The sequence below is a fragment of the Trichosurus vulpecula genome, chromosome 2, assembly GCF_011100635.1.
Source record: "Trichosurus vulpecula isolate mTriVul1 chromosome 2, mTriVul1.pri, whole genome shotgun sequence".
NCBI classification, from domain to species: Eukaryota; Metazoa; Chordata; class Mammalia; order Diprotodontia; family Phalangeridae; genus Trichosurus; species Trichosurus vulpecula.
The window spans coordinates 8163112-8184802 of NC_050574.1; the positions used below are offsets into that span (position 1 = coordinate 8163112).

The 21691-nt window shown below is 40.4% G+C and overlaps 1 protein-coding gene across 1 annotated transcript in view; it reads left to right on the forward strand.

The window, feature by feature from the left end:
* The first annotated feature begins 411 nt into the window (after positions 1–411).
* LOC118836183 (zinc finger protein 2 homolog) overlaps positions 412–21691 on the forward strand; it is a 35151-nt gene continuing 13871 nt past the window's right edge. The window contains exons 1-2 of the mRNA XM_036743544.1: positions 412–424; positions 5811–6025. Coding sequence (XP_036599439.1) covers positions 412–424; positions 5811–6025 — 228 coding nt within the window. The remainder of the gene's footprint in view (positions 425–5810; positions 6026–21691) is intronic.

Consider the following 21691-nt stretch of genomic DNA (forward strand, 5'->3'; position numbering starts at 1 on the left):
GTTGAGACCGGTGCCTGCGTAGGGGCTCCCGGAGCCGAAGGTCGTGGGTCTGAAAGAAGGGGGTCATCAGGTAGGTCAGGTTCGTTCTGTTTCCCCTTTGCTGGAGTCAGTTTAAGTAGGGGCTCCCTACACTGCTCCCGCAGTTCTGGGTCCTGGGAAAGGCACCTGAAAGCCTGGACGTAGGGAACTTGTGTAAACTTCCCTTCCCAGCGGCAGAAGAGATCCGGCTGTAGGATGGTGGTGCAGTGCAGAGCTCCGCGCAGGCCTCTTAAATGGCCGGCTCCTCCAGAGGTGCGGGGGCCGGGCAGTGTTGCAAAAGAGCACAAGACGCTTCTTTTTGAGGTCCTGAAGACCGAATTTTTTAAGAGACATTCTAGGGGCGAATCTCGGGGGATGAAAGGAGGTTGACCCATGCCTATTGCCCGTAAGCCTTAAAAACAAAAAGGGTCCCTTTAGCCCCCGTAGCCGTAGCTCACCACGATCAGCTTCCAGAAAGGGAAGCGAGATACAGTGTGTTCCCCAAAACACGGCGTCCCTCCTCAGATGGGCAGGACGAAGGCCGACCCCAAGCCTGTTGAAGGCTCAAACCAACCGTCCCTTCAAGCAGTGCCTAGGGTGCTTGAGGGGAGAAAACCCATCTACAGGGCGAGGAAAGGGGAGGCTTACCTTGAGTCAGAGAAGGCTGAGACCTCAGACTGTTCCAGCCACGTTGGGCACCAGAAATGTTGAGGGTGAAAAAACTCAGTGATTCAGGAATCCCAAACTAAAGTCCGCAGGGCAAGGTCGTCTGGAATGGATTCACCGACGCAAGCAATCTTTAAGTCAAGTTGGCAAAAGTTTATTGTTATGCTTTACAGCGGGCAAGAGCTCTTGGGGAACCTGCAACCTTACAGGGATGCAGGTAAAGGTTTTATAATAGATTTGGGGGGTGAAACATATCAATTAGGTGTTTTGGGGTGGGATTAGGGAGAGAAACTGCCAAAGAGAGTATTTTGAAGCTAGGGAGAGATGTGATTTTAGAGCTGGATGTGGTTTTGGAGTTGGGATTCAGGCACAGGCACCCAAGCAGAAGCTATTAGAATTAGGGTCCAACCACAAGCAGCTAAGCACCCCATCAGATGTGAGTGCCATCTCGAAGGACACTAAGTCCCACTGGAGAAGGGAAGAGCCCTCCAGGCTGGAGGGAGCAGAGCTTGGGCATTGTTATCTGTTTGTCGTAGGGTGAAGATGGGGCAGAAAGACCAGTGAGTGGAGCCTGTGCCTGAAAGGGGGCATAATCTAAGAAGAATTGTGAGGTCTACAGCACCCTTGTATTTGATCTTATCACCTCACTTTCCAATTTGTAGCATTAGGGGGTCAGATTAGGTGCCATAATATCCCATTTATATTGGTCATATGGTTTTTAAAAGGTTTGGCTTCTGTGAAAAAGGCCAAATTATTACACAGGAGTGTCTAGGAACTTTTCCGAAATGGATGTAACAATGTCTTGGTAGAACTTGAACTCAGGTCTTTTATTCAGGAGGGCAGCTAGGAGATGTGAAAAATTATGATTAATAACCAATATCTTGTTGCTTCAGAGTCCTCCACTACCCTCCCCCCAGTTTTTCCAAAGTCCTGACTGTAAGTTCAGTTTTTCTTTGGAAGTATGTTACTGATAAAGAGATTGTTATTCTAGGCAGCTGGGGGGGGGTTCTTTCCCACCCACCCCCCACCTACTCCCCCCACCAGGCTTGTAAATAATTTAATCTAATGTAGGGAAGCCCCTTGTGTTCTACCCAGGCTTTGGTGGAGACAGATTCTTCTGGAAAGCCAAAGGCTGAGAGTGGTTGTGTTGGCAATCAAAATGGGCTCTTAGCACTTAGTTCAACCAAGTGCCCTTGAAGAGTTTGGCCTTTATTTCCTCCTTGCCTCAAGGGAAAGCCTAGTTTACATGGGTTTGAGTGACATGTTTGTGACATCAGAGGCATTTAGACCACGTGGGTTTAAGTCACCTCTTTGTGACGATTTTAGGTCACGTGGGTGAGTCGCATGTGTGACTCACCCTTAACCCTGAAAAAGATATAAAACCAGGGGTTGGCTTTCTCTTTTTCCAGGGCTCTGACCCACAGCAGTGGTGGGCCTGCCCTTGTTATGAGCTCCCCCACTGAACTTAGATGTTGGTAACTATGGTAACTATGAATTGTATTTGGTCTGTCTGTGGATGTTTGTAATTTGTTTGTATTTACTCTGAGGTTCAGGGTGCTGGCTTTTCCCCCTGAACTAAGTGAATGGTATTTGTATGCTGGATTAAAGTGAGATTGTCAACCCCTTAACGTTGCTTTCCTTAGTAAAGCAGATCAAAAGAATCTAGGCTTTTGCAGCATTCTTGTGAGCTGGTTGTTGTTGATTTCACACCCCCCACAGCAGCTGCTGGCCAGATTGTTGAAACAGTGGTCTGGTGTAGACATTTTTTTTTTCCTGTCCTGTTGTGAAATGATGATGGAGTGGCATGAGCTCCTGTTAAAAGGCTACATAAACTGTGCACCCAGACCCCAGAGGGAGCTCAGTTCCACTCAGGCTCCTGTGTGAACATGACTTAGAAAGGCTAACCACAAAGAAGTTAGAGGAACTTTGAGGAAAACACATTCATGGGCATTGGAAGAGCTGATGTCCACACTCAGGATGCAAAGGATCACAAAGAATTTAGGTGAGCAATTTTTGTCCCATCAAAAAACCACAATGCATAATGTGTTTCCCTTACAAAGTCCTCATGTCCAACATCTATGAAGGACAGATACTGGGTTTATACAAGCATATAAAGAATGACTACAATAGATGTGGTCCAAAACTCTGAATAACCAATTTTCAAAGGAAGAAATGCTAATGATCAATGATTATAAGAAAAAACTCCTCATCTATAATCACTGATCCAATTTACTAATAATTAGAAAGCTTTTCTGATGGGTAAAGATGGTAAGAAAACAAGCAAAAGAAATATTGGAATTGGAATTGTTTTCCTTAATTATGTACTTGTTACAAGAGTTTTGTATTTTTTTTTCTTTTTTTCCTGTCAAGAGGTGAGATCATTAGAGGAGGAAATAAATGCAATTAAAAAAAAAGCCAAAGCCAAAATGGTCCAAATTAATAATTAGCTAATGCAAATTAAATTAACTCTCAGGTTCCACTTAACCCCCATCCAAATGAAAATGTGAAAAGCAAAGATACTAAAAACGGAAGAGAAAACAGATAACATCAATTTCCTGTTGAAGCTGTGAAGTTCTCCCCCAAATCACAAAATCTTTGACTCAGTGATACCACTAGAGGGCATATACCTTTCAAGACAGGAAAGGATCCGAAGTGTACAAACATATTGATATCGGCTCCTTTTGGTATGTCCAAGCTCTAGAAAGCAAGATGTGATGTCAAACAATTAATGAGGCAAAGACTGAACAAATTCTGGTATATGAATGTTATGGAACAATAACGTGGCATGAAACCCAGGCAATTTCACTGAAACCTGGAACAGCTGGGTGGGCTAACTGAGACTACAGGGAGTATTTGCTGACATAATACATATGAAGGCCAACAACTTGGCAAGAAGTCCCACCTCTTACCATTGTAATGGTTGACCAGCATGTCAGAGATATATCAAGATCTGTGCAACCTGTCTCCTTACCAAGAGGTGATAGATAGAAGATATGGAATAAAAAGCAAATTAGAAATGGACAGTGTGGCAGTTTGCATTCCTTGACTATGTGCTTCCATTATATATTTTTTGGATTGGTTTTTTTTTTCAATTTTGGGTAGAAAGGATGGCAGTGGGAGGAATACTAGCAATAGGATTGTCCTTCTCCTGATCCTCCACACCCCAAAATACTAAGGAAAGAAATTGATGTAATAACACATGCAAAAGAACAGAAGGAATGCTCTGAAAGTATTATTTTGAATTCTTTATTACTAAAAAAAGAAATCCAAGCTAACCACATTTGTCTCATTCATCCTCTTTTTCTAGTTTATGGTGTATATAAAAATGTTCATTTTATTTCGTGTTTGTGATTTTCAAAATTAGAAAAAATCGAGTAGTGATGGTTTCCTGTTTGTCATTTTCTCCAGTTTTGGAGGAATGACAAGAAATGATAAAATTATTTTCCTATGACTTTCACTTTTAATCAGTGCTTTGGAGCATGTTTTCGTGTGTCATTTCTGGCTGTCAGGACTTTGGAAAACTTCTTGTTCCTTTCAGCATTCATATATTGCCATTGGCTCCTTGGTACGCATGGATGTCAGTTCTCTCCCTATCATGGATAGAAATGATTTTTGGTGTCACTTATAATGTAATATTTCATATATCCCGCATACTACATTTTCTCTTTTAATTTGGTCTGCGTTTATTTTATTAAAACATTTAAGTTTTATGTGGTTAGAATTTTATATACTTTTTTTACATAGATGTTACATCAAGAATTCTGCTAGCCAGAGTTGTGAAATTACCTGAGTGCTTACTTCTATTTTTAAATAATATTTTTTTTCATCAGGGAAAATTTCATATGCCTCACCTACCCACCTCACATTGAGAAAGAAAACAAAACTCCCATTGCAAATATGTATAAGGAAGGGCAACATTCCTCTATTCTCTGTCCCCAAAATATATTTGTAGAAGTTCTACATGGTGTTGAGAAAGATGTATATTGAGCAGTTCCCATTCAGAAGACACCTTAACTCTTTCTGCTTTGGTCTCTCTGGCATCCTGCTCAGGGCTTCTTTGTTTTTCTTATCGTTAGGTGAGACTAAATCCAGGATCGATAGGACTATTAAAGTATTGTCACTTTTATGGTACCGGGTCCTCTTATTCCTTCAGTTCCTGCTTTCTTCATAAATGGAAATGTTAAGGCATTTGGAGCCTAGCATTTTAGTGTTGCTATTGCTTGGCTATCTGTGGGTCCTTCAGAATGACGTCCTTCCCTTGCTTATCTCTTTCCACGTTTTTAGTGACTGTTTTTGCTGAGTCTGATAGCCAGATTGGAATCCTGCTTTTGTGGTGTCACCTAAGAAGCAGTACACTTTTGATCAGACCGTTATTTTTATTCTGTGTCTTTTTAAATTATTTTAAACGTGTTTCATGTAAACAAGAGACATAGGGTTTGGTTTTCTTATATGTCACACATTGGTGGGTTTTTTTTAACTTTCACTTAACGTTATGAGTTAGGTTTATATCTCCCATCCTCTCACGTTAAACAGTTTTTGCTTATTCATCCCTTCTAATGTTTCACTCTTATCTACGTCTTTAACTCTTCCTCTTCCTCTTGCCCTCAGTTATCGTTTTCCCCTTCAAATTTTCTTCGAATTTCCTTTCCTGCGCCTTTCCCTTGAAAATACTTTCCCTGTTTCTCCCCTTTCTTTTGTCTTTCTGACGATTCAGCCCTTTTCTTTTTGCATTCATGACCGGTACATTGAGCTAGTCCTTCCTCATTTTCTGTATTTCTTAAGGCATGAATACTTTTCGGGGGTCTACTTTGGCTTCTCTCTTCTAAAGAGATTCTGCCGTGGCGTGGGAGGTCATTTTCCGCAGAGGATTCTGGGAAGATGGCGGAGTAGCTCTGAAAATTTCTAGCTCTGAAGACTTTCTTCCACCAAAGGGATAAAATAGCACCTTAGGGCGAACATTAGAAGCCCAGGGTGCCCTTGGGACAATCGGAGCAGACCTGCGGAAGAATCCCAGGTGAGGTTTCCTCCCGGTGAAGAGTAAACACCTCCGGGCTTGGGTCCCCCCTGAGTACTAGCGGCAAGGCCTGGGCCCCAGCCACGGGAACTTTTACCCCGGGGAGAGTGAGGGGAGTCGGTGTGCGAGCCGGGGAAGATCGAGGGAACCTCTGCTGACGAGGAACGCCAGAGCCGGCGGTGCTGCGGGGGCGGCGGGCGCGGCGGGGGACCCGGCGGTGCTGCTGCGGCGGCGGGGGGGAGCGGCGGGGCCGGACCAGACCAGACCCGACCCGGCGGGAGCGGCGGGGCCACACCTAGCTGCGCTGCGGCCACCAGCACGTACCGGGTGAGTGCAGAAGTCACTTTGGGGAACAGCTTGTACAGGGGACCTTTAGTCACCCAAGGAATAAAAGAAAAGCGCAAAATGGATTCCTGCTTCTAGAGCCCAAGCTGCCCAGAGAGAGAAAACCTTGTTGCGAAAGTATGAAGCAACTAAAAACTGAGTCACATTTAATGTGTGTGCGTGTGTGTGTGTGTGCGCGCGTGTGTGTGTGCGTGTAAAATAAAGCGTAAGCACATTGATAATATTGGGTCCTGAAATTTGAAATATTAGCAGCTAACGGCCCTGGTGCGAGTTGAGATTTTTAAATCATCACCATTAGTAACTACACATCTGTATTTCATTGAGGGGAATTCACAGTTCAGTGAGTGTAAATGGGGAATCTGTTCATTTAAATTCAGTTTTGATCCCACTTAAAACAGTTGGGAATTTTTTGAGAAATGCCTGAAGGCACGCTGATAAGGTTAAATCTGAAAAATAAATAGATTTGATTTGAGTCTTTGGGTGACCCAAAGTAGTAAGGACATAGTGTGGATGCTGGGAGCATCAGCAAGAATTTTTTTGAAAATGGGCCCCCTGACAGCATGAGACGCACGTGAAAAAAGTTTAGGTATTGCCACCTGTTGTTAAAAATCAAACGTTGATTTGATAGAAAGTTGTGTTTAGAAGCTACATTGTAATGCTAGAATATTAGAGAATTTGACCAGCCTTGGAATGTACAGGGGGATAGCAATGATGGTGATGATAGCACCTATATCCCAGGGTTGTTGGAGGAATTAAATAAGTCTAAAGTGCTTAACATAGTGAGCACAGTACAAACGTTGACTGTTGTTACTGGACTTTGGAGTAAATGCTGTATCTAAGGTCATGTGAATGATTTTCTAAGGATGACAAGATTTTATCTAATAGATGAAATTTGACTTGAGAAGTTTCCGAATCGTGTTTAAAAACAAACAGACACTATATTCTTTAGACGAGTGGTTTTCTGGTGGAATTTGGGAAGAACATTAGACATATGCTTAGAAACATGACGCCTTTTCATTGGAAGAAGATGCTTTTAAAAACATAGTGTTATGTGAAATTTTTTTAGATGCTGCAAAATGGTACAGGGGCCAATTCCCTATTGAGTTTTTTAAATGAATGTGATAAAATCTTTAAAAAACTGTAATAATGAAGTGTCTTTTGCCTTAAATTCTTCTATGTTAATAAAAGGAGTTGTGATTTATATTTTATAACCCTGCTTGGGTAAAATTACTTTGGAATGGACTAAATTGTCATTTGGCAAAAGTAAGGTTAATATCTTATGGAATGGACTGCTAAAGATAGCATGATTGCTCTTTTATGTTTCTTTTTATTAATTCGTTAATTTTTTTTACTTTAGAACATTCAGTTCCATAAGTTTTTGAGTTCCAAATTTTCTCCCACTCCTTCTCCTCCCCCCTCACTGCCCAAGACAGCCATGTGATCTGGTATAGGTTCTACATATACCTTGACATTAAAATTCTTTTCCCAATAATCAAATTGTAGAGAGGAATTATAACCAATGACATGAACCATGAGAAAGATGTAACAAAACCAAAAATAAAATAAAATTTAAAAAAAGAGAGCAAATAGTTTGCTTCAATCTGCATTCAAATTCTGTAATTCTTTCTCTGGATGTGGATAGCCTTTTCCATCATGAGTCTTTTGGAGTTGTCTTAGAACATTGTTGAGAAGAGCCAAGGCTATCAGAGTTAGTCCTCATAGAAGCAATGTGTCTTTGGTTGTATGCAGTGTTCTGGTTCTGCCCCCTTCACTTGTCATCAGATCATATAAGACTCTCCAGGTTCTTATGAAGTCCATCTGCTCCTCATTTCTTATAGCGCAATAGTATTCCATTACCTTCATATATCACAATTTGTTTAGCCATTCTCCAATTGAGGGGCATCTCCTTGATTTCCAATTCTTTGCCACCGCAAAAAGGATTGCTACAAATATTTTTGTACATACAGGTCCTTCAGACTTCAGGCTTGCTATTTATAACTACCCTATGATGTAAGTTAGCAAGTGGTTCAAGGAATGACTGAGAAATCAAAAAGGAAACATTCTAAAGTACTCCAGAAAGCAGCTCTCTGGAATTCTTTTTCTTTAACTTTCTTTAAAGTACCTGCTTTTATTTGACCTAGTCTTTGAACAGAGCACAAGTAAATCTTCTCCCCTCTCCTAAGTACCTGTCACCGACCTCATAATACTCTGGAGGAGATGGTAAAGTCTTCCTTTCCACCTGTGTGTTGAGGGCAGGGAGGGAATATAGGGGACCATTTCACTTACCCTCTGACAATTAAAAAGAAAAAGAACAAGCATTAAGGCAGAAGATACAAAGTTGTTTTTTTCCCCCAAGGTTTACAGGTAAAGCATGTACTAGCACCTCCCCCACCCCATCCTCCTCTCCCTGCTGTGGATTTATCTTAAATAGCTCCTTTCTGTAAATCAGGACAGCCTTCCTAGAGGCAAGTAGCTCTCCCTAACAATGCATTATACAGTGTTTGGAATGATCATTGTCAAAATGTACAATCAGAGTCCTTAAGACCACATTAGAACTTTGAGGATGATTACCTCCCATGTACCTGGAGGACTCATCACCTTCACCTTTCCAGTTTTTGAATCCTGAGTCAAGTGCCCTCTTCTCCAGAAAGCATGCCTATCTCATTTTTTATCTGAATAAAAAATTTAATTTTTTCATTCATGTCATACTCCTTGACTAGAGCAAAAAAATTTTTAAAAACACACAGTCCATTCAGAAACATTTGGTGGACAAGGGAGGGCCCAGATTCATCATACCTCTTGCCTGCTGATCCACATCTGTTGGAAGGTGGAGAGAGGCCAGGATGGAGACTCCAAAGTGGACAGGATATTTGCGCTCAGGTGGGGCAAAGATCTTCATTTTCATTCTGCTGGGGGACTAAGATTGTAATCTCTTTCTGCATTCTGTCAGCATTGCCTAGGTCCATGGTGGTATCACCAGACAATACTGTAATGGCATACAAATCCTTACATATGTCAACTTAAAACTTCATGATTGAGTTGGTGGTGGTTTCGTGGATTTCATAGGATTCCAAACCTGAGAATGATCATTGGAAGAGAACTTCTGGGCACCAGAATCACTTCACAATTCCACCAACAATGAATTAGTGTCCCAATTTTTCCACATCCCCTCCATTTGTCACTTTTCCTTTTTAATCATTTTAGCCAACCTGATAGGTGTTAAAATGATATCTCAAGATTGCTTTAATTTGCATTTCTCTACTCAATAAAGATTTAGAAAATTTTTTCATTTGACTATAAATTGTTTGGATTTCTCCATTGGAAAACTACCTGTCCATATCCTTTGACCATTCATCAATTGGGGAATGACTCATATTCTTATAAATTTTAGAAAGATCTTTGTCTATTTTTTATATTTGAGATATGATAACTTTATCTGAGAAACTGCATATAAATCCCCCCCACCAATTTTCTGCTTTCTCTCTTATCTTCATTACATTGCTTTTATTTGTACCAACCCTTTTTAATTTAACCTAACCAAAATTATCTATTTCACACCTCATTCTCTTCCTTATCTCTTGTTTATCCATAAATTGTTCTCCTGTCTATAAGTCTAATAAGTAACATGTTCCATGATCTTCAAATTTTCTTGTAATATCTCTCTTTAGGTATAGCTCATGTATCCATTTTGACCTTATCTTGAGAGATAATGCAAAATGTTGGTCTAGTACAATTTCCACCATATTTCTGGTTTTCCCAATAATTTTTACCGGATAATGAATTCCTATCCCCAAATCTTAAGTCTTTATACTTGTCAAATAGAAGTTTACTTTCTCTATTTGCTGCTGTAAATTGTATATCTACTATGTGCCATTGATTTACCTTTCTAGTTCTTAGCCTGTACCAGTTTTAAGATCAGGTTCTGCTAAACCTTTTTCCTTTACATTCCTTTTTTATTAGTTCCTTTCATATTCTTGACCTTTTATTATTCCAAATGAATTTTATTACTTTTTCTAACTCAGTAAAATAAGGTTTTGATAATTTAATTGGGATAGTATTGAAGATATAAATTAACTCATGTAAAATTGCCATTGTTACTGTATTTGCCATGCCAACCCACGAAGACTTAATATCACTCTTAATTATTTATATCTGATTTATTTGTATTTTTTTTTAATCTTTATATCCATGGGTTTGTTCTGGCAGGTATACCCACAGGATATGTCTAGAGTTATTTTAAGTGGGGTATCTCTTACTATCTCTTCTTGCAAGGTTTTGTTGGTGATCTGTGGGAATGCTGATGATGTATATGAGTTTACATTATATTCTGTTACTTGTTTCAGCTAACTTTGTAGTTGAGTCTTTGGGATTTTCCATGGATATCACCATATTCTGTACAAAAAGAGATATTTTTATTACCTCCTTCCTGTATTAGCAAGGCAATAAACACAACATTGATGATAATTGTGAATGTGCCTATGTAATTCTGTATCACAAAATATGAGAGACTGTCCATATAGAAGGTAGAAGAAGTAAAATATTTATTCAAACACCAGAGGACCAGATCCCCTAACCAGTAAGTCCAGCCCATCCAAGCAGCAACCAACTCCCCCAATCAGTAAGCCCACTTTATCATAACAGCAAAGAACTTGAAACACAGTATCACAGCATGGAATCTCACCATGCCGTAAGCCTTCTGCCCCCTTGCTGAGACCTTCCCACTAACATACTCACAGCATAGCTAGCTCACCTGTTTCTTCTCTCTCCCTCAGTTCTAACTGCTCTCTCTCTATTTCCTGTGACACACTTTCCTTTTCCTCCCAGCAAGTACCTCCCACCACATGTGACTTAGGCTCCCTGTGGCATAAGCAGTTCACATGGTCTATTAATAGGTGGGAAAGGTCTTCAAATCTAAATTGTCATTACATTCAGCCCCAAGATCTTTCTTATCCATTACATAGCTCAATGGGGCGAGCAATAGGAGTTTTGGGATAACTGGTGTCAACAGAACTTTATAACAATATAACGGGGATACTACAAAATAAGTATATAAAACAATGTCATCTATTCTCCCTTCAATAAATGGGGCTCAATCTTGGGGTAAGGAGTGAAGGTCTCTTCCTCCATAGCTTCTTCCTGCTGAAATTGGATGCAGAGCTGTTCCTGTCCCAAGAGGTCAAGAGTCCTATTCGAGAAGTCAGTTCTCTAGCAAGCTGGCCTCTGGAACTTGGTTGACACTGGGTCCAGGGATGAAACATCACAGTCATGGACAGGTCTAGTAGTGGTGACACATCACAGTTGTGGACAGCTTCAGAGGTGACATCCAAACACATCAGTGGGTGACATCTGGCTTAACTGATTAGGCATCTGCAGGAGGATGGTACTAAGCTTGAAGGAAATAAATCTCACAAATTTAACACACAAAAGCCAAAAAGAAACAAGGACATGCTCAGCCTCATTCTCAATAGAGTACATGAGTCAAAGATACAATGTGAGAATCATTTTCTCCTGGATAAACAAGTAACAGTATTATCCTTCCCATGTGGTTTAATTTCTTCAGCCTTTGAAATATCACCCAACTTCCATTTTACCCATACTTTTACTTACCCATACTTTAGCTTCCAATTTTATTCTATCAGTAGAACCAAACCCTTCCTTTCCTCTGATACTTATTTTGGAAGGAGGGTCGGTTTTCACAAGAGGTATCGTTTCACAAGGAATAATAATCAATTGAGCTATTCTATCATTTTTATAAAACTGTATGAGTTCTTTACTCCAATTTTGGAGTTTCACAGTAATTTCTCCTTGATAATTGGAATCTGTCACTCCAGTCAATACAAGTATTCGCTGACCTGCTAATCCTGATTTAGGGATTATCCGTCCAAAATGATTCTTAGGGATTCTCATACATATCCCAGTAGAGATTTTTCTCATCTCTTTTCTATCCAACCAGAGGTCCTATAAACAGTATAAATCATGTCCTGCCAAACCAGGTATTCCTGGATACAGTGGTGGAACATCTTTCCTCACAATCTAATACTCAGTATTTGAGATCTAATGTGTTTGCTATTTTCTAATTTGCAGATTTGGGTCAACATTTTGGCTAGTGGTGTACTTCCTCCTAATGATCTATTATTCAAATTACATAAAGCAGTGAAAAAATTGTCTTTCCAATGTTGATACAAATTATTAGAATTTAATTTTCTTAACTATTCTTTCAAAAATCCATTCATTCTTTCAGTTAACCCAGATGCTTGTGGATAATATGGAATATGATATATCCACTCTATATTGTTTAATACACGTATCTCTTCACCTCATTACCTTTGAAATGTGACCCATTGGCACTTTGAATCTGCCTTGCAGTTCCCTAATATAGACTTATGATATCTAGAGTTTTAGAAGTGTTTTTCTGAATTGCATTCTTATAAGGACAAGCCACCAGTACACCTGAATAGGTGTCAACACAAATACATATTAATTTACATCCTTTATCTTGGGGTAGGGGACCAATATAATCTGCTCAATTTGGGCTGGGACTTTTCCCCTTCCTCTCTCCAGTTACTGCCCAAGGAACAGTTTGTTCGTTTTCCAGTTGACATATATGACATTCCTCTGCTACTTGCTTTAACAATGAATGGGAGATACTAATATCTCGATCTTGTGCTCACCGGTGTGTAGCCTGGACCCCCAAATGGCTGGCTGTTTGGTGCACCCATTCTGCTAGTACTGGATCATCAGTTAGTGTCAAGAGTAGGGACAATATATTCAGTAGCAATCTTTGCTAGTGGATCAGCATGTGCATTGTACTCACATTCTGGCATAGTGAGGGCCATGTGAGCATCTGCATGAAAAACTGACAAATTAATAACCAAAGACATATCCCATATATCTTCCCATAATTCTTTGCCCCAAACTTCTTTACCATGAATTTCCCAAGTTTGATTTTTCCACACGGGTATCCATGTACCTAACCTTAGCTACCGCCCATGAATCAGTGAATACATGACACTGTCCTCCTTGTTCTGTTTTGATAGCTTGATGTGTTGCCATAAGTTCAGCATATTGACTACTTCCACCTATCCCAGTACTTTCCAAAGTTCTCTTAGTATGTGGGTTATAGGCTACTGCTTTCCAATGTGTTTTATGGCCCAAATATTTTGTTGTTCTGTCAGTAAACCATGCATGTTTCTTCTGTTCTTCAGTTAATCCATCATATCCCTCATTCCATTTTACCAAAAACTGTACCAATTGTTTCTTTGGTTCAGGGGGTTTATTATTTTCTTTAGTATCTATGCTTGCTATAAATTTGTGTACAGCAGAAACTCCACTTTTGCCTGTTTTAGATCTATTCTGAATGTACCATTTCCATTTAATTAAGGTAGCCTCTTGCACATGTCCAACTCTGTGGGAAGCTGGGATACTCATTACCCAAGTCATAATCAGGATTCCAGGGCTTAATATCACCTCTACCAAAGCCCAATATGCAACTAACAACTGCTTTTCAAAAGGTGTATATTGGATTCCAGATGAAGGACATTTCCTTGACCAAAATCTGAAGTTACATTTCAGCTTTGTTGTTTTTGCTATAAACTCCAGTTCGCATATTCATCTTGTACAGTCACTTGTAAATCCACTGGTCCATTTTGCATAGGCCTTAAGTCCAGAGCCAATTGTATAGCTGCCTTTGCTTCTTCAAAAGCTTTACTCTGTTCAAGTCCCCAGTCAAATTCATACTTTTTCCTAGTTACTTTATAAAAGGGTTTCAAAATCTGTCCCAAATGCAGAATGTGGTATATCCAATATCCAAACAGTCCTACAAACTTTTGGGCCCCTTTCTTGTTGTTGGCGACAGGAAAATCTTGAATCTTTTGTCATGCTTGTGGGAGAATTTGTCACAGTTCTTTATTCCACTGTATCCCCCAAAATTTTAAGGTTTGAGCTTGTCTTTGAATCTTTGCAGGGTTAATTTCCCATCATTTGCTTTTCATATGCTCAATTAGTAGTGTCAAACTCTTTTCCACTTCTTTTACATTTTCTCCCTGTATCATGATGTCATCTATATAGTGGATAAACTGTATATCACATAACTTTAATTCATCCAAATGTTCAGCCACAGTCCTGTGACAAATAGTTGGACTGTGCAGATATCCTTGTGGCAAGTGAGTAAGCTGTGAGTATACTGTCGGCCTTGCCAAGTGAAAGCAAATTGTTCCCATTGTTTAGAGTCTAGTGAGATCATAAAAAAAGCATTGGCTAAATCAAGAACTGTGTACCAATCCCATCAAATTTCTGGATCTTTTCTAATAAGGTAATAGTATCTGGAACAGCAACATACAAGGGTCTATAACCCACTGTTATTCTCCACATTCCATCTGACTTTCATACTGGCCATATAGGATTATTCCATTGAGTGGTTGTAGGGACTAACACTCTTGCTTCAACATATTCCTATATAGTATTGACAATTTCATCTTTCCCACCTAGTACATAATACTTCTTCAAAGTAACCACTTCAGAAGGTTCAGGTAAAGTGATTGAGTCCATTTTTACTTTTCCCACTAAAACTGTACTAATTCCTATTTTCTTTACTGCATATTGATACCTCCCCTCAGGTAAATTCAGAGTCATACCTCTCAATATATCTGTTCCAATGATGTATTCAGGAATAGGTATGATAACTATGACATATTCTTTTTTAGGCAACTGTCCAATTTTCATCATTAGTTGGACTTGTCTGGCTGATATTTCAGCCATTCCTGAGTTCTATGCCTGAACTTGTTAGGATTGCCATAAATCAAGGTGGCCTCCTCCCCAGTGTTGATCAGTGCCCTAGTCATAGTATTTTATCTGTTTTTCCAATATGTAGTCAGATTAATGTGGGATCTGTAATCCTGTTTTTGTGGTTTTTTTTTTTAATTTAAATTTATTTATTTAACATATTTAGTTTTCAGCATTGATTTTCACAAGAGTTTGAATTACAAATTGTCTCCCCATTTCTACCCTTCCCCCCTGTTTTTGTGTTTTTTAATCCGAGCTGGGGCTCAGCCTATTTCCAAGTGTCCCTGAAGGTGTGACTCAATTGGATACAAGAGTTCAAAATCTGTAGGATTTGTAGGGGCAGTTTTTCTCTATTTCATCTGCTATTAAGCCCCTTATCTCAGTACATTTTATATGGCTCATTAGGTTGGAATACCATCTATCATTCCAAAATCTACCCCTGCTCTCAGTAGAGCAGTAAACATTGTTTTTCTTGTCACTCTGTTCTGACTTTGCATCTGCTGGTTATTTACACTTCTCTCTCAAGGAAATTTATCATTTCCCCAGTTCCCTAAGTCACCGAATGTGAAATCTTATCTAGCACCCCCAAAAGAGGGTGCCCTACTTCCCCAATTATCAGAGTCAGAATTAGGTGTTTATAAGCAGGAGGAGCTGTCTTAACTATCAAATTTTTATGAGAGACTCCCAAGGGAGTGTCATAGTATGCATCTTTGTTTCCCATCATAATAGCAGTCTTCATTAACTCCTCCTTTAACTTTCTCATACAATTCCTAAGTGAATACCAGGGTCTATCTGCACTGGCCCACATCGAGTACTTTGGATACTCTGCTGCTAAAGCTAAGTGTCTTGTTACCCCCTTGCAGATGATAATCCCTAAAAACTTGGCATTACAAAAGGATTCTGACTAATGCTTATGAATTTCATACAGGCCACACTATCCGCAGATACTCCTATGGCCCCTTCATCATTGATTCTAACAATCCAAGATATTAACAATTCTCCCATTCCTTGGGTAAACCTCAAGATATCTGAGATTTCCTGTTGTCTAGAATCCTCCAAAACCTCTTTGCACATCATATTATTATCTTGGGTTTCTTGCCACCTTTACAGTATGGGGTGCACTTCTGTCTGAGGAGCCTGGCCTGATATTGTATCATTCTCTGGCTCCAGAGCATCATATCACGAAGTAGCATTTCATGCCTCCAGCTAATACATGTATTCCTTGAGCTGCTAATCCTGGTTTAGGTAATACCTGTCCAAATTATTTTTAGGGATTCTCATACATATCCCTGTAGAGATTCTTCTTGTGTCTGTTCTATCCAACCAAAAGTTCTCTAAACAGTGTAAATCATATCCTGCTGAACCAGGTATTCCTGGATACATGGTGGTGGAACATCTTCCCTCACAGTCCAATATTCAGTATTTTGGATCCTATGTGTTTGCTGTCTTCTAATTTGCAGATTTGGCGTCATCATTCTGGCTAGATGTGTACTTCCTCCTAATGGTCTATTATTTAAATTATGTAAGGCAGTGAACAAATTTATCCTTCCAGTGTTGATATGAATTATCAGAACTTAAATTACTTAACTGTTCTTTCAACAATCCATGCAATCTTTCTATCAATCCAGATGCTTGTGGATAATGTGGAATATGATATATCCACTCTACATTGGGGTTGGGGAGGGTGGAGTAGGGACTTCATGCTTCCTGTGCCGTCTTTGGCTCTATGTAGCTCAGTTAAGGGAATACTATATTGCTGCGCCAATGTGTACCCAGAATTCTGGCCCGGGTGACCAGCCATCTTACAAAGCTAACTGTCTGAAAGAGAAGCATTAAGGAGGACCACAACTGGTCCCTCAAGAGTTTACAATTGTATTCATTTTTTCCCCTCTAGCATGGGTCACTAACATGTGTCCAACTTAAATGGGAAACAGAGTTAGCATTTTTCTTCCCTTGTGACTCCCCAGCAGGTTCTCCCCCAAGTCTCTTGTCCCAAGAAGAGCCCTAAGCCTGTGTCCATTAGGAGGATCCAGTGCTTGGATGCAAGGTGATGACCATCCATTTCCAGTTGTATACACGTAATGGGAAATCTCTGTGAACCAGTCAGTTCTTCTTAAAATATCTAAGCATGATAAGGGACTCATTGGTCACTAAAAGGTAGGGCACAAGCAGTGAGAACCAGAGAAGTAGAAGGGATGGCCAAATACAAATAAAAAGGGCTCTATTGGGCATTTCAGGTTCCTTCATTACCTCCCTACTCCTTTTTCCAGCGTTCTTACACCTTACTCCCCCTTACCTTGCATACTCTTCTCATGGCTCCAGGCATTCTCTCTGGCTGTCCCCCCATGCCTGGAGCCCTCTCCTTCCTCTGCTCTTAATGTTGTCTTCTCTGGCTGCCTTCATGTTACAGCTCAAATCCTGTTTTCTGCAGGAAGCCTTTCCTGCTCGTCTTCATTCTACTAACTTCCCTCTGTCCATTCTTTCCTATTTATCCTGTATCCAGATGGACAGTGAAATGATGGGGTAAGGAAGGGAAGGGAGGCAGTGTGGTGCAGTAAGAATAGCACAGCTCTGGAGTCAGATGACCTGGTTTACTTTATAATTCTGACATGTAATTCCTGTATGATACTGGATCACTTATCCACCCTGGGCCTCATGGTAAGGAGTAAAATGCCCTCTGCAGTCCTTTCTGGTTCAGGATTGGATCCTTGGAAAGAAACTCAGTTGACAACAAGGCTCAGTAACAAGTAACAGCTGTCCTTTGAATGGTGTGCAGTGCTCAGATGGAAGAGGCAGGGAGGCCCAGCTCTGAAAGTCTGGGGATGATACTGAATCACTCCATCCCCAAACACTTCCAGAGAACATTTGCCCAAGACTTTCATATGGCATTTTGGTTTGATCATCTTTCAGATGTCCCCTGGGATGTGGAAACATCTGCTTACCCAGGACTATCTTCCTCAATGACTAGGGTTCCAGGGGATCAGTAATTACAGTCATAAATACATATGATATATGTGATGATAGTATGAGTTTGATCATGTCTCCATTTCCAGTTTTAAGAAGGAAAACGTCCCACTTATATAAAAAATGTCAAAGACATTTTTCAAAGCTCAAATGCAATTCCAGTGGCAAGTTAGGAAAAGGAAAATGTGTGTAGTTCACTCAGACTCTTTGCAGTGACAGAAGAGGCATATGCTCACTTATACTTGTAGCTTTCTATGGGATTGTTACTTATATCCAATGATGCAGTTACTCTTCTTTGAGGATTTTTTTTAATAAAATACCACTTCCAAAATTTATACCTATGGGCAAAACACCAAAGAAAAATGAGAAATGTTCTCAAACCCAGAAAGAACTCATGGAACAGCTCAAAAGGGAACTTAAAAATCATATGAGAGGTAGAAGAAGAAAAAGTGGGAAGAGAGAGTGATGCAAGAGAATAATGAAAAAAAAGTCAATAGCTTGGATGTTTTCTATGATTTCACATGTATAATTGACATTTGTTAACAGTCAATCAGGAAAAGGTAGAAGGGGAAGAGAGAATTCAGGATTCAGAATTCTGTTTTCTTTTAGTTTCCTATTTTGATTTATTTTTTTCATTTAAATAATATTTTACTTTTGCCCAATTACATTTCTTTTTTTCAAAGTTTTTATTATCTCAATTGTCAAGTAACAAGTATTTTTAAAATCAGACTGTTTTTTTCACTATTCCCTATTCCATTGATCAAATGAAATATTTTAAAACAAAAAAACAACTCAAAACCAATTCTCTACAAAACCTCATAGTCTAGCAGACAATATTCCCACATTAGCCATAACTGAAAATGCTCTTCTCTTTTTGCATTTTAAATTCATTACCTTTCTTTGAAGAGGTGAGTGGAATGTTTTTCTTTCTTTTGGACTCATGGTTTATCAAAGTATTGATCACAGTTCTAAAGTCTTTCAAATGCTGTCCCCATTTTGACCTTATCTTGATATAAAATATAAGATGTCGGTCTATGCCTAGTTTCTGCCGTGCTGTTTTCTAGTTTTTCCAGCAGTTTTTGTGAAACAGTGAGTTCTTATCCCAGCAGCTGGGGTCTTTTGGTTTATCAAACAGTAGATTCCTATAGTCACTGACTACTGTGTGTTGTATACCTAACCTATTCCATTGATCTATCCCTCTGTTTCTTAGCCAGTACCATGTAGTTTTGATGATTGCTGCTCTATGAAACAGTTTACGATCTGTTACAGTTAGGCCAACTTCCCTTGCATTTCTTTTTCTTAATTCCCTTGATCTTCTGGACCTTTTGTTCTTCCAGATGAATTTTGTTATGATTTTTTCTACGGCTATAAAGTCGTTTTTGGTAGTTTGATTGGCATGGTCCTGAATAAGCAAATTAATTTAGGTAGAATTGACATTGTTATTATATTAGCTCAGCCTACCCATGAGCTACTGATATGACTGTTTATACAGTTGCTGGGTTTGTCTTGGCCGATAAACTCCCAAATATTTTATAATTGTATTGTCTACAGTTACTTTAACTGTGTTTTCCCTAAGAACTTCTATTCCCGAAGAATTTTCTTTCTATCTCTTGCTACTGAGTTTTGTTAGTAATATGTAGAAATGATTATGTTGAGGAGGTTTAGAGGCCCAGAGAAGGGTAACTGAGGGAGGGAGAGAGGTGGGAGAGCAGTGGCGGGGGGAGCTCTCTGAGATGATCACCCTCGTGGGTGGCAGCCCTTATGGAATTCTCTCCCTGTGATGTTTTGGAAACCTGGGAGGACTGGGGAGGAAAGCAATTACTCTAGAAGATAGACAGCAGGGTTGGGCAGGAGTCTTGGGATTAGGAAGACCTAGCCAGAGCAGGTTGACTGGGAACAGATAGGCGCTAAGGTCTCTCTGCCTTCTTCCTTTGGAGCTAAGGTCTCTCTGCCTTCTTCTGTGGGATCTGATGGGGTTTAGACTGTGGGAGCCCCCTTGAACTCTCCTTGAATGTTCCCACTAGATGAGGTACTTGCCTGAGGCCATAAGACTTTCATTATTGCTAAACCCAAATTTCTGGGCTAGGTTAATGTTGACCTAGCCTAGCCCTTCATTGTCTGGCTAGTTTCTACCCTTGATCCTATCAAAGTGTCTATGCCCAAATCTGTTACCCTTAAACTAGCCTAGCCCTACAATGTCTGTTATTTCCAGGTAGCCTGCCACTACTTCCCACCCTTAATCCCTTTCTTTTGGTTCCTAGAGTCTGACCTCACCCCAGTCTACCCTCCCCAAACCCCTCCTCCCATCATGCCAGGACCACCCTAGATCCCTCCCACAATCTTTGCGTATATAAGTTTCATCTTGCCTACATGTAGGTGCTCGGATTCCATCTACATCAGATGGAATCTGGCCCGCTTGTGAAAAGGAGCATCGCAAATGGTGAGATTTCTTAAGACAACCCAATATGGTGAATCTGTAATAAACTTTGTTTTTTCATTAGCTGTGAGAAGGCTTGAGTCAAATTCATTCAATCATGACCTGGCTTGTTGGTATTTTGGGCATTAGCAGTGTTTCCTGGTCAGGGAACCTATGTTTTTAGGGGTGCTAGGCTAGTTTGAGAGTAACAGATTTGGGCATAGACACTTTGATAGGATCAAGGGTGGAAACTAGCCAGACAGTGGTGGGCTAGGCTAAGAGTAACCTAGCCTAGAGATTTGGGTTTAGCAATAATGAAAGGCTTATGGCCTCAGGCAAGTGCCTCATCTAGTGGGAAGATTCAAGGAGAGTTCAAGGGGGCTCCCACAGTCTAAGCCCCATGAGATCTAAGGTCTTTTTGCCTTCTTGCTTTGGAACTAAGGTCTCTCTGCATTTTTCCCTCAGAAGAAAGTTTACTTTGTGTTCCCTGAAGCTGAGATCTCTTTGTCTTTTTCCTTTGGAATCTGAGATCTCCCCACCTTCTTCCCTCAGAGCAGAAATCCTCAGCATTCTTCTCTCAGAACAGAGATCTCTCTGCCTTATTTGGATCTAAGGTCTCTGCTTTCCTTCTACATTTGGAGCTCAAGTCAGTCACTCTGCCTTTCACCTTTGAAAGCTGATATCTCTCTGCCCTCTTCCCTTGATGGTGAGATCTCTGTTCCTTTTTACTTTGGAACCTGAGATCTCTCTGATTTTTTTCCCTTGGAGTTGAGATCTCTCTGTCCTCTTCCCTTGGTGGTGAAGTCTTTCTGTCTTCCCTCAGAGCAGAGATCTCTCTGCATTCTTCTGTTGGAGCTGAGATCTCTCTGACTTCTTCCCTTGGAGTTCAGATCTCTCTGCCTTTTCCCTTGTTGGTGACATATCTTTGCCTTCTTCCCTAAGAGCAGAGATCTCTCTGACTTCTGGGAGCCACCTCTGCACATGCAGGTGCCAGAAAGGTCTGAACAAGGGCCCCTCCCCACACCCCACTTCTTTTGGCTGTCCTTTTCTTTGGGCCTCATCTTCCACCTCTGACCTCTTGGTGAGTCCAGGCTTGCCAGGACTGGGTCTTCCTCCAAGCCCTGGTTCTGGGGATTGTCCTGCTTCTTGTCCTGGCTCCCTGTCACATCCCAAAGGTCCTAGGGTGTTTAAAGGGGTTTATGATTCTCATATTAATCGATATGATATGTGTAATGAATGTACTAACTACCTAGGTTTATCAGAACTATGATTTTCCCAGGGGATTCTGGCTTGGGAGTCAGACTCACAGCAGCTCAAAGTGATAGATCAACTTTTGACAACTTGGACATTCCTGTACTTCTCTAAGTTCAGTGTAGTGAATCAGAGACTGTGAAACCTGTTTTTCCCACAGAACACCGGCTCTGTGCCCCACAAAGTAACCATGACCTTCAAGACTTGAGACAATCAACTTAAGAACTGTTTCCCAC